The sequence below is a fragment of the Tasmannia lanceolata genome, unplaced genomic scaffold, assembly GCF_043159265.1.
Source record: "Tasmannia lanceolata isolate RefF3 unplaced genomic scaffold, GAP_Taslan_0.1 ptg000005l, whole genome shotgun sequence".
Classification (NCBI taxonomy): Eukaryota; Viridiplantae; Streptophyta; class Magnoliopsida; order Canellales; family Winteraceae; genus Tasmannia; species Tasmannia lanceolata.
In genome coordinates, this window is record NW_027518682.1 from 15,758,048 (window position 1) to 15,772,278 (window position 14,231).

Genomic DNA, 14,231 nt, shown 5'->3' on the forward strand with positions numbered 1-14,231 from the left:
CTTGGTGTCGTTGAGCTGATCCAGCAATGTGGCATTTTCCCACACAAGTTAGTGATTCGAAGACTCCCGTCCCTTCGCGTCACCGTGGTCCACCAGTTTGCCTCACACATGTTAGTCTCACATGATCGTTGTCGCCTACGAGTTTTTTTGTTATCGACACCCCTCATGGTTACAAACCCATCTTTGAGTGATGAACTAGTTTCTATCACAGACTGTTCAAGGGACATGAATTTGGAAATGTTCCTGAAGCATTTTCCAGCCAGACGACAAGTTGTAGGCTTCCACTTGAGAACAGTAAAACCTTAGGGAAAAAAAGAATCTCCTAATCCAAATGTTACGAATGACTAAACTATCACATCTCACCGCTCCCCTAGCCACTCTAGGGTTCCACTACCAAAACATTTTGTTTGTTTTCTTGTCGCAAGATAGATTAACCTTACTGCCTCTTTGGATGCCAAAATTGGTCCTTATTTACAATAAGAATGCTTTGAGTAAACCTTTTCTTGCAAATGGAACATGAAGCTCTCTTTGGAACCCAAAACTGGTTCTTATTTACAATAAGAATGCTTTGAGTAAATCTTCTTTGCAAATGGAACATGAAGTTCTCTTTGGAAGTCATCAACTATATAATTGGGAATTGGATACTTGACTATTATAGCTATTATCCTGTATAGAAACTGATGGATTGACTCAAATTTAAGGATATGTTGAAACATGAAGCTCTTTCTTAATTCCATTAGTTGCCCCATATTAATAAAAATTAATAAATGGTTATTGTGTTCCTAGCCACAAAAGTTTTTTTTTTTTGAAAAGGTAACAGAATTTTATTTCATAATCCATAATTACAGCAGGGACAAGATGTCCCCAATCCGGTCAAGGACCAAAACCAATAGAAGATACAGAAGAATCGAAAAGACACTACCGAGGAGATAAAAATTCCTCACAAAATATGTAATCCCGACTCACATCCTCGTTTGCAAGTGCATCCCCCACCGTATTCGCCGATCTTCGCCTATGCACAAGCATAGGTCTTAGGGTTATCACCAAATCCCTAATCTCATCAATCTTGTGTGCTAATCGCCAAGGGCCGCCAATACGGTGCTAATCACCAAATCCCTATGCACAATCATAGGTCTTAGGGTTATCACCAAATCCCTAATTCCTAGCCAAAAAAGTTGAGGTCGAGCCAGGGTTGTCAATAGGCCAAACTGCTTTATGGGCCTAGAGCATTTCGGCTAATTCAGGCCAGTTTTGTGCTCGGTTTCTGGAACTGTTTATCTTGTCATCAGGTCAGGTTTGGCCCAAATCCAATAGGATAGTCAGGCTGGGTCGGGTCTAGTATTAGACCCATTTGGGCCATGTTTGTTTTGGATTTTGAGAAATGATGTTAGTCCAACAATATCTATGGACCAGATTGCAGTACACATGGCAGTGTGTCCAAAAACAATGATTGTCACAAAAGAGTATTCCTATTATCTCCACCTATATCCACAGCAAAATGCAAGAAATGCTAAAATCATTCGCCTACATGCATTTGGCCGGGAAAATGCTCAATTTCAGAGAAATATGGGCTTCACAATACACAATTACGTTGGTCAAGAACATTGATCTGGTGTGCCTCTGCCACATTGTATTGGACTTGCGAATCTGGGGTGATCAACTGATCCTAAACCGTCGATATAAAAGAGGTTCTTTGGGTGTTTTTCCGTTGATTGACATAGATCATGGGCCCATGAGTCCCATATCAACTAGTAGTGGCCCACTGGTGCTCTTTCCTAGTAGCCACTTTTTGGACCTCATGTGTATTATGTGGATGTGATCGGGTCCATAGGTCCAACCGTCCAACGGGTGACCACAGTCCGACCACTGCGGTTGGACATGCTAGAAAGGAAAGGGTGGAAATATCAGTTCTCCAACTATGAACATAATGTATACATTTCAAGAGCTCTCCAGCACGAGTCAAATGAAATAAACACAAACGCCAAACAACCAAAAGAGGGTGTTTGAGGTGGGCCTCTTCCATCACCACCCATTCTCCTATAGAGCAAAGGTTAGAACCCAAATGACAAAAAGCTACCTAAAGACTTTCTACAAAGAAAGCACACCTGCAAATTCATTGATGAGGGTCCAAAGCTTCCCAACCCCCACACTATTCCAGCTGGCATGGTTTCTCAACTCACAAACAAGCCTTCCTCAACCCCATGGAGAATGCCCCTCTGCTGTCAGAAGGCACCCATGTGAACTGGGTCTCTATCAATAAATCCAACCCCACCATGTATAAGACAAATACTCTAACTACATCTTTAAATCGGAAAAAAGTCCTGTTACATTTAATCCTCACCCTAGTTGCTTTCCATAGACTGTGATGGCATTAGAGTTCAATTTATTGTCTTCTTTCTCATTTGACAAGAGAAGCTTTGAACTATTTCTCAGCTTGTGGGTGTCACTACTGTGTAGGTGACATCCTAATCTTCACTTTTATCATTTATGTTTTAATTGGTGGTCCAGGTTAAGATCCTATGAGCTGCAGGAGATCAATTCTGTTCAGCAATGTGGGGTTTTTTTCCATCTTTCAATGAGATAGCAAGCCTAAAAGTTGGTGGTCCTGAACTTGTTTCTATAATTGGACAAGAGAAGCTTAACAAGAAATAGGAATGGTAGATTTGCCGTTCAGAAAAAAGAGAGAAAGAAATGGGAACGATAGATTTACCATAACCATAACCAGAATCTTAATTTACATTCTAACTCCACCAATTTTGGTGCGATAAAAGAGATCATGATGTTTACCAGTGATGTTAGATACTGTGATTATGAAATTTGACTAGTTCTAACACGAAATAAACTATGTAACATTATACTTCTCCTAGAAATGTTTTCTGCCATGTCTCTCATGTGAGCGCTTATTCCAATTATCACTGGTGATATCTGCATAGTTTGGTTGATTGTGACTCAAGTGTTAGCAATACATTAGTCTTCATCTTTCTATTCTAGACATCAGCTGAGAGATATCGTCGGTCTTCAAGCCACTGTTTCAAAACTTAGGCTCGTACAAGAACTCAGCCAACGTAAAACGGAGTCAACTCGGGCGAGTCAATGCTTAATTAGGTCAATTTTTCATTAAATCGGAAAAGTCAATGGAGTTTTGATTGATTGGGTAGGGCAAAGTTGGACTTGGATGAGAGCTCAGCCACAGCAAAATGGAGTCGACTCAGGTGAGTGGACAATTCACTCTGAAGTTTTTAAACAGTGCTTCAAAAATTTCCAAGGTTTCCCAGATGAGAAGGCAGACGAATAACCTGTAGATGGCTTGGATAGTTCTATCAGATAGGACTGGCCTCCTCACTGAGAGTGTGATCCTATTGTTTTGAGAGTTAGTTAAACACGTCGTATTTTTTGCTTTGTTCTTTTAGGACACGTCGTTCTTTTTTTCTTTTTGCCTTTGTTTTTTGCTACTGTTTTTGGCCAATAAAGTATTTCCATTATCACTCAACAAGAAAACATATCCAAGATAAGTTAAGAACGATAACGTGGCCATTGTTTCTGGGTGTTCATCCATACCTGTCAAAATATCAAATTTTTACCTAAAAGAAAATAGTTATATTGCAGAGTCAAAGGCATCTACTGTCCCAGTTGTTATAATAGGTGGTCCTATATACTACTGAAGATGATAGAATATCTTTTACTTTGTGCATCGTTTTCAATGCATTTGTAAAGCAGACAAAGAACTGAAAGTATCTAGAAAGCAAAAACACATACGAAAAAACCCCAAGAAGCTGAAAAAATGGAAGCATAGGATAGAGCTTGTTCTTCCCAATGGAAACTTAAAGAACAATAATGAACTCCAAGATACAAAGTAAACCTTGTGATACAAAACCTCTCTTAGGAAATAGACTCTAATCAGGACATCTGAATTGAATCATTGACAGTAAATGGAGCAGAGCTCAAAAGTGATATAAAGCTAGAAATAGCATAAACAACCACATATACAGATACGGTATTTGCTTTAGGCCAGCTCTGAACGGAGACAAACATGCAAAGGATGGCAAATCACCATTTACTTGAGCTTGGAAGTGGAGGAAGATCAGACCTTCCAAATCATGCAAGCCGAAATCTTGATAATTAAGCTATCCTTCTTGTTTTCTCCACCTTGCCCTGTTGCCATGGGTCCCGCTTTCATATCCACTACTATCGCCTGACTCTGTCGCCCGCTTCTCTGTTGATTTCGCATTCTCTAGTGGACTGTCATGATGTGTGCGTCCCGGTTCTCGGCCTCGACGCTCCTGAAAGTGCCATGCAGATCTCACATGAGGGTCACACTAGCTAGTTCCCGTTTAACATGAACTTCTACTTAAACAACAAACCCATGAATGTAAACATCATACATGCACACATATATGTCTGCCACAAAGCACATGAATAGAAGAAAAAACTGAGGAAAAGGGCAAATGATCTGGATTCTGGGTAATAGAAGGTATTACTTGAGTAACACTAATAAAATACAGCTTTATATAAGTTATTACATGAATGAAAAAAGAAATGGAAGCCCCAAAAGCACAGCTTGATGCCAAAATTAGTGACACGCTAGAATAACATTTGTTAGTCCAAGATGGAACTAAGGCTCTATAGTCTAGGAGGAAAGATAGCAAACTGAATGCCAAACTCTTCGCAGGTATAGAGGATGTACTGTCGCATTAATGTTTCATGAACTAGGTCGTACTGAGTTTTGTTAGTTTCTTCAACATTATATTCCCATTGCAGGTATAAATAAAAGATATGTGAGAAATAACATAGTGAATCTTTCTGCTTTAAGTTCATATATCACAACGGAGCATCATATCAAATCTAGACTATCTGGTTATAGCTTTGTTGCTTTTCTTCAAGTTCTGAGAAAAAGACAGATGCAGATTAATAGAGAAACAAAAACAACAGAAGGAAGCAAACTAGTATACTAGTACTACACACCGAAATGGAAATGCATAACAAAGTGGAAACAATATAATATCAGAAAATATCAAATGATATACGAAGAGGGGGCAGAATGGACAACAGATGGCACAACCCAAACTGGAATTTATCAAAGAAATTGGAAAGATGCTCTTCATGCCATTAAATTGGAGGTTTTTCACTAGTTCTTAAATCGAGCACATACATCTCGGAAAGGAAAATCATCGACTTCAAGCATGTGTATCACATGCCCCATCTTCAGCCTCTTCTGCGCATCTGGGTCTACGCATCGGAGCGCTACTAAAAGAGCCCTCTTCAATGCTCTCGAAGAAGGTTTCTCAGGCATCTTAGGATCCAACACTCCCTCTGAATTCCGGTTCCCAACCATAGTTTTAAGCCACTCAACCAAATTGGCCTGGAAAACACTATGACCACATTAAAGAAAAATGCACAACCTTGAAAAGCATTTGCAGTAGTCTCACAATATCAACAAGTATTCTTTACTATTAATAATTATACTAACCTCACCCGGAGGTCTGCTGTAATCAACTGGGTTTCTCCCAGAAATGATCTCCATAATAAGAATCCCGAAACTATATACGTCACTCCTTTCATTCAACATACCAGTGCTAGCATATTCAGGAGCTACATAGCTATAAAAAGAGAAACAGGAAATTATCATCCCCTCGACAGTCCTCAGCCACGGATGTCGGGCAAATTTAATCATAAAAAATAAATACAGTTTAGCAGTTAAAAGGAGTAAATCTCAACCGACCCAAATGTTCCCATTACACGAGTGGTGACATAGCTCCTCTCCGAGCCCAATAGCTTGGCAAGCCCAAAGTCAGAGACCTTTGGGTTCCATTGCTTATCAAGTAATATGTTGCTCGATTTAACATCACGGTGAACAACCTTTGGTTCAAGTCCCTCGTGCAGGTATGTCAAACTGCACATCATTAAGTTTCTAATGTAACAAACAGCTGAACAAATCTGAATAAACGAGTGCTGAGATGAGTTTATATTGATTAATAAAAGAAAGACAACACACCCTTTTGCTGTTCCAAGAATAATGTTCATTCGGATCTCCCATGTTAGAGGGCTGTAAGGCCCTACATCCCCATGTATCCATTGTTCTAAGTTTCCATTGTCTACGTACTCATAAACAAGCATCCTAGCATAGGCAAAGAAGTTGATCAATATATCTGTCTTCCAATGCCAGAAACCAATGTAGAAAAGGTAATGACCACAACTACTAGATATCATTGTAGAACTTTTTTAGCTTGCAATACTACAAACATAGTTTTAAATTTATGCCGAAACAAAATTCACCAAAAATTGGATTGTTACAGTATTTCACAGAAATTCCGAAATTTCAACCGAAATTTTGTTTTTCACCCTTATTTACAAAATTTCCACCGAAATTTTAGACATTCCCATGGAAATTTTAAAAATACCGAAAAATTTAACCTAATTTTACATGATTTCGGCCGAAATATCCACCGAAACAGAAATATTTTGATTTCAATGGTGGCTGAAACCGACACTGAAACCGAAATTTAAAACCTTGACTACAAGTACAAACTGCAAGGTAGAAGAAAAAGAGGACAGTGGAATCAGTACCTATAAGCTCCTTCAGCACAGTAACCGAGCAATCTCACTAGATTTTTATGTCGAACACGCCCAATTGCTTCTACTTCGACCTTAAACTCCTTCTCAGCTTGACCTCTGTGGAAATAACTTCATTAAATGTCAAATATCCACTTCAAATTCATAACCCATCGAACAAGAATAAACTGCTCAGCAACTTCTCATACTGGTTCTAAACTGCATTCAAAGCCAATGAGGGACTAATACAACAACAGTATTGCAATTCTAGTCTGAGTTGTCATTGAAATCGAAATGATTTAGTTGAAGACATTGTCAAGGATCACATTGACTTTGCCGAACCACTCAATTATTCCATGATTTCAATGTGCCTTCATCAAAAACAGTATTTCCTTCCAACTTTGATAGCAATGGATTTTGAAAGCATGGTTACAAAGATCACGATCGTTGTTTTGGAATAAAATGGGGGTCTAAAGTTAATTGTTTTGCTTCTTCAAAAAAAAAAAGTTAATTGTTTTGCACAACAAAATTGTGATCAAATCAACACGCATAACCCTAAAAACTAACTCAATTCAAAAGAAAATAAACAAAAAAGTGTTAGTGTGTTACTAACACATGAAACCAAAAAAAAACAGAGATTATCAATGTGGGTACCTGTTATTGAGCAAGTTCTTGACAGCAACCTGTGTATTATCTTCGAAGAGACCATGGTAGACTATCCCATACCCACCTTCCCCAATCACATTCTCATCAGCAAACCCATTAGTGGCAGCCTCAAGCTCTCTAAGAGTATACCAATGGCCCCAACCCAAGTGCGAGACCTCAGGGACCACAATTGGAACCTGTTCAGCAGAACGGCTCTCGCCGCTACCTAACAAAGTTTAAAAAAATTCACAAATCTTAGATGAATTACAAAGAGCCTAATTCATCTTTACATAAAACACTAAAAAGACAAACATAATAAGGAAAAAATAATTAACACATTCTAACACTACCATGTGAAGACCCAGCGCGTTCTGGGTATGAAATCCTATGATCCTTCCCAATCTCTATATGAATTCTATGATGCCCAATTGGGCTCTCCTCTTCATGGGGTAGAAGAAGAGCTTGGCGCTCAATTGGGGCAATGGGTTCGGATTCGGGCAATGGGTTGGAAAGAATTTGGTGGGTCCGAGAACGGTCAATTCGGACTTCTTGGATTTCTTTGGAAATGTTTGGGATTGTGTTGGAAATTTTGGGTTTGGTGTTGTTTCGTTTGGAGGTGAACCAAAGCGAGATTAGGAAAAGGAGAAGAACAAAGGCTGCACCTACACAGATTCCAACTACAACCCATAAATGGAGACCAAAAATGGAGGTTTTCTTTGAGAGCTGATCGTTTAGGAATGCTGTTTTGTAGTCTGACATTTTGTTAGTCTTCTAGTTTAGTTGATGGGTTTTGGAGAAATTTAAAGAGTATTGAGAAATGGGGGAGTGAATTTTGGGGAAGGGGAAAAAATGGCATGGAAATAAGAAGGTGGTTTTTTTTTTGTTGCAGAGAAACCATGGGAATGGGTAGTGAGAGAAGTCGGGGTTTGAGAGAGTAAAAGGGTAAGAGAGGAGAGTGAGGAAGAAAGGTTGAGCAGCTGTCATGATGGGACTTTTGGAATGGCAAGATCCCCCACTCGTAAGTTTTTTAATTTATTAAAGTGATCGGTTGGATTCGGAGTGCGAGAGCTTTTCTCTTTTGTTTTTGTATCGAAAAAATTATTAAAAAAAATGCAAAATTTGGTCTAAATTGTGAATAAAGGGTAGTGATTTGAAATTTATAAAAAATGTGTTATCGGGTGAGATAATAAGATGGCTTTTAGGACAAATATACCCTCGTACCTTTTTTTCCCTCTACTTTTTTGCACATATCCCTATCCACTTATTAACTTCTCACCTACCAACTTCTTCTTCCTCAAGGTTTTTTTAAAGTAGAAAACTCCATTGAAAAGTTTTGAAGGTTGTCATTTACAACAGGGTTGCGTATTCACGAGAGTTTATTCTTGATAAACTTATCGAAACAGTGTTACAAGATACAAAGAAAATAGATTTTGAGCTTAAAACTGAATTTTGTTGTTTTTTCCATTTTCAAGATAAATCCATTTTATACATCGGAACCACTAGGGAGCCACATTTTATACCTCGGAACCACTAGGAAACCACATCTTATACCCCGGAACCACTAAGGAACCACATTTTCTACTCCGGAACCATTAGGGAACCACATTTTCTACCCTGGAACCGCATTTTCTACCTCGGCACCACTATGGAACCACATTTTATAGTCTGGAACCACTAGGGAACCACATTTTATACCCCGGAACCACTAGGGAACTACATCTTATACCCGGGAACCACATCTTATACCCCGGAACCACTAGGGAACCGCATCTTATACCCCGGAACCACTAGTGAACCACATCTTATACCCCGGAACCACTACGGAACCACATTTTATACCTCGGAACCACTAAGGAACCACATATTATACCCCGGAACCAGTAGGGAACCACATCTTATACCCCGAAACCAATAGAGAACCAAATCTACTGCCTTCCGTCGGAAGTCCGAACAAACCTTCAGACTTCCGAATGGAACCAGTAATTTGGTTACGTATACTGGCTTCCATTCGGAAGTTCGAAGTTTTGTTCGGACTTCCGACGGAAGCCAGTAGAATAGGAATAATTCCAAGGATTTTTATCTTCAAATTGAGTAATAATTCCAAGGATAATAGGGATATACGTTGTGATCTTAGTGTCATGCAGACAATCATAAATTGAAGCTTGGTTTTGATATTTTAGAATCCAAAAATGCAAAGAAAATGGATTTATCTTGAAAATGGAGAAAAGAACAAAATTCAATTTTAAGCTCAAAATCCATTTTCTTTGCATTTTGTAGCACTGCTTCGATAAGTTTATCATGAATAAACCCTCGTGAATACGAAACCCTGTTATAAATGACAACCTTCAAAACCCTTACATGGAGTTTTCCACGTTAGAAAAGCCTTGAGGAAGAAGAAGGTGGTAGGTGAGAAGGTAATAAGCGCATAGGGATAGGTGCAAAAAGGTGGAGGGAAAAAAAAGGTAGGAGGGGTATATTTGTCCTAAAAGTCATCTTCTCATTTTTTATAAATTTCAAATCACTACCCTTTATTCACAATTTAGACAAAACTTTGTATTTTTTTTAATAATTTTCCCTTTTGTATTTGTATTTGATCCTCATAAAAATCTATTTTCATTTCCGGGTTTTCTAGCATTTCATTTGTGGGTTCCATCTTGGATTAGTCAGATTATATTGATCGGACGGTTAGGATCTTATGCACATTAAGAAGTTGAGAATGACTAGGCAGAAAGTCACTTTTACAGTTAACAGTAGGAAGCAATTTTTTCTTTCATCTTACAAGGGGCTTGTATGTGAAATCGAGACTGTTGATCTTGTAGAATATAATGACCCAACCCAGGTGGTATTGGTCCCATCCCAAACTTACACCCAATGAGGAAAGATAACTGGCTACAAAATTCAACTATTTTGCTTTTTCTCGACAGAACTTACAGAAATCTATGGATCAAGGACGCAGGATCATCGGATCAACAACAATAAGGGCATATTTGGAAACTTATGCGAAATTATTCCATGGAATATTAGTGGGGCCAGTTGTGAGTGACGGGCAGAGAAGAAGTGACTTGTTAGGGTGGGAGTGAGCTTAGCATGAAAAACCTCAGAAAACTTTTTTTCCCACTGTTTTTATGCTCTGTATGGTTGCCGGGTTTTTTTTTGTTCCTGGGAGTTATGTGGGAGAAAAAAATACCCTGGGAGATAGGTGGGAAAAAAAAGTCCTAGAAGTATCCTGGTAAAATAAAAATCCCATGTTTGATTATGTGGGAGAAAAAAAATACCCCGGGAGATATGGTGGGAAAAAAAAAAACCTTTGTTTGGTTGCTTGAACTGTTGGGTAGAAAAAAATTCTTCTCAAGCTTATTTTTGGTTCGTGAGTTTATTTTTGTTCCTGGGGTTATCTTGGGATGGGATGAAAAGGCAATCATTACAAAAGTGGGATTAAAAAATTCACCCCACAAGTAATCATTACAAGAGTGGGATTAAAATAAACCTAGTGCTAAAAGGCAACCAAACATGGGATGGGACCAAAATTTAACTTACTCTCCCACAAAACTCCCAGGAACAAAAAAAACCCGGCAACCAAACAGAGGGCTCACAAACAGAGGGCCCACTCTCTCTATGCTGTCTTAAGTCTCTCCCCTTCCTCCTTCTCAGCTCCTCTTTCACAATTGGGCCCACAAACTTTCCATGGAATATTTTTTTGTGGTTGCCAAACATGTCCTATGATTCACTCACATCACATGATTTGAATGGTAAGTGTCTAAAACCTGTCTTGATTAACAAATATAATCGTGATCATTGTACATGGGCCCATGTGTTTGAAGATTAATTGTGACCATTGATCCCAATGTTGAATTGTTAAAAGACAATGGTCTAAAATCATTCAATGAGGGTGGGAGCAGGGGGGCTATATATAGGCCGTTCCGTGGCCAATATAATGATTGTTTTATCGTGATGAAAATGATATTTTAGTTGTTAATGTAATTTAGGAGAAATGTTGCAGAATTTGTGAGGAGGATTTCCTTTCGACAGCTGCTTTTCTTGAGGCATTGTAAGATTCTCTCCCTTGATTAGGGTATTATACCAAGACAGGTTTTGTTAGTGTATTATATGGATGCCTACCTATTATTTTTAGTGTATTATATTCACCACCATCCATTCAATCATACACTTATCCATCAATTAGGATTGTCTAATCACAACCACTGAATTTTCCTAATCATTTTATCCGGGCTTGTTTGATTAGTAGGAAGGGCCTTTCTACATGGAAAGTATTTTCCCACAAGCCTTTTTTTTTCCCCATTATTTTCTATGACAAGCTTAAAAAATTCTTGGAAAAGTTTTTCTCTTATTGGAATAATTCTTACTTTGGAATAGGGAAATGAGCAGTTTAGTTATATTCTCCTTACGTAGAATTCCTTCCGCCCCCCCAACACACACACACACACGAAAGGATCACATATGTATACTAATCAATAATCTACTAATGAGATCAAAGGCATAGAGTCAAAGCCCAAAATTTATTATGGCTGATATAAAATCATGAGTTGTATGCTAATGGGTTCTGTCTCGAGAGCATAATGACAAAAAAAAAAAAAAAAAAGAAGAAGAAGATAGTGGACCCCACATGTATGCTAGTTAATGATCTCGGAGCATGACTAAGATGAGACCTGGAAGAGTAGAAAAATGAATGAGCTCACATGTATCTACTACTATATAGCTAGAGAAAAAAGGAATTTTTTTTCTTTTTCTGTGAGATTTACACATCAGCATTACTCTTTTACCATTATCTCCTTTGCTGATATCTAACATGAAAAAAAGGAATTTCTTTTCTTTTTCTGTTAGATTTATACATCAGCATTACTCTTTTACCATTAACCCCTTTGCTGATATCTAACATCTATCTCTATGAGAAATTATTTGAGGATAAAATCGTAATCTACATACAAAGTACCGAACCAGGGTAACTGTCTATGACAATTACGAAAAAAAAACTACCAAGAAGAGGTAAAGACATATGACAATGACGAAAGAACTATTTTATATTACTCATGCAAGACACTTTCAAAATATTGACGGATTCCGGGCACCTGAAGATAAACAACAATTATGGAAAACTCTATCGATTGGAGGGCTAGGATCAACCTATAGAAATGATTTTACGGGCACAACCGATTGATGTTTTGTTCCATTACATGGACGGTTTCGATCAACCTATAACCCGCTATAGATCGGAGGGTTCGGATCAACCTATGAAAATTATTTTTGGGACACAACCTATGTAGGCAGTGGCCCATCTAAAGGACGGTTTGGATCATCCTATGGTACGGGCCATACCGTACATTTTAATAAAGTGAGGAGTGCGATCATCAAAATACGGTGAGTAGTGCCATTATAAAATATGGTAGTGGGGACATTAGCACTATATATAATATGAAACTATCGTTGTTACTTGGATGTTCCCACGCGGGTCGGGTTCAACCCGAATTTGGGTTGTGTCGGGTTAAGCTTTTTCGCAAATCGGGTTGGGTTGGGTTGGAAAAAATAAACCCGAATTGGAAATCGAGTCAGGTCAGGTTGGCCTGTCGGGCAACCCGACCCGACCCGAAACCTGAATTTGGGTTCCATCTCAAGAAGTTCTGTATATGTGTTTTTCTTTTCCAACATTGAAATAGTCTCCACAGTCCACAATGGACGGTTCGGATAATCCTACGGTGCATGCCATAGCGTACTTTAATAAAGTGACGAGTGTGATCATCAAAATATAGTAGTGCGGATAACATTTCCCTTTGTTAATTGTTAGTCCATGTTTGGTTTGGATTTTGAGAACCGATTGTGAGTTAAAAACTGATTATTGGTGACTCACTATTGGTTCTCAAAATCCAAAACAACCAGGCTTTAGTTGAGGTTGTCAACAATTGGTACTATATCTAGGGGTGAGCATTATTCGGTTAAAACCGAATAACCGAACCGAACCGAATCCAATTGGTCGGTTCGGTTCGGTTTTTTTCTTTTCGGTTCGGTTTTAGTTTTTTTTTTTTTGGAAATTTGGTTATTCGGCTATTCGGTTTCGGTTTTCTAAAAATAAAAATCGGTTAACTGAATAACCGAAATTATGGATGAAAACCATTTTTTCCCCAAAAAAGTGCTATATGTGCACTCCGTAGGATGATCAAAACCGTCCACTTGATTGATCACAACTTAATTAGGTTGTGCTCAAAAACTCATTTCAATCGGATGATCCTAGTCCTCCGATCCAAACCGAGATTTTGATTTTTTCCCTCTCTTTCTCCCACAATTCAGTTCGGTTTTGGTTACCGAAATTTGGTAACCGAAATAATTTCGGTTACCAAATTTCGGTCTATTCGGTTCGGTTTAAACCGAATAACCACCCCTAACTATATCAAATCGGGTTAACCCGACCCGACCCGACCCAACCCAACCCGAATTGGAAACCAGGTTGGGTCGGGATGAGGAAATTGCAAATCGAGTTGGGTCGGGTTGGAAATCGGGAACTACTTTTCCTTATTCACTATGTCCGGGTCAAATTACGGAAAGTTTGATATTACAAATCAGGACACCTGTAAAAATATTGACGAATTCTTGGCACCTTAAGAGGAACAACAATTATCGAAACCTCTATAGATTGGAGGGCTAGGATTAGCCTATGGAAATTATTTTACTGGCACAACCTATTTATGTTGTGTTCCATCACATGGACGGTTTAGATCAACCTATGATGTGGTCCGTACAATTCTTTCTCGGCCCGTGCATCGCATAGGGTTTTTTGCTAGTATTAATTAAGAGTACAACCAGGGTGGGGTCAAGTTGAGCCTTTGCTAAAAATTGAATTGGAATCAACCTAAACCCCGCAATTTTATGGTAACGGAATTCCCCAAAATTGACCAAGGTGCACTCCTAATATTAATGAGCTATAAACTAGCGGGCCATGCATATAACCAAATGGTAAGAAAAAGTGAAAGACCCACATCTATACTAATCACTCATTTACTAGTAGAGCTAAGATGGAGGGCCTAATG

At 38.6% G+C, this 14,231-nt stretch overlaps 1 protein-coding gene across 1 annotated transcript; it reads right to left on the reverse strand.

Annotated features, from left to right (window-relative positions):
* Window positions 1-3,774: 3,774 nt before the first annotated feature.
* On the reverse strand, window positions 3,775-8,179 carry LOC143877681 (putative serine/threonine-protein kinase At1g01540). Its single transcript, XM_077379872.1, has 8 exons — window positions 7,545-8,179; window positions 7,204-7,420; window positions 6,565-6,669; window positions 5,993-6,115; window positions 5,720-5,890; window positions 5,468-5,597; window positions 5,150-5,359; window positions 3,775-4,280 (listed from the first exon to the last, which is right to left on the reverse strand). Exons 1-8 carry the CDS (start codon window positions 7,951-7,953, stop codon window positions 4,125-4,127), a joined length of 1,521 nt encoding a protein of 506 aa, XP_077235987.1. The 5' UTR covers window positions 7,954-8,179; the 3' UTR covers window positions 3,775-4,124.
* Between the last annotated feature and the right edge of the window lie 6,052 nt (window positions 8,180-14,231).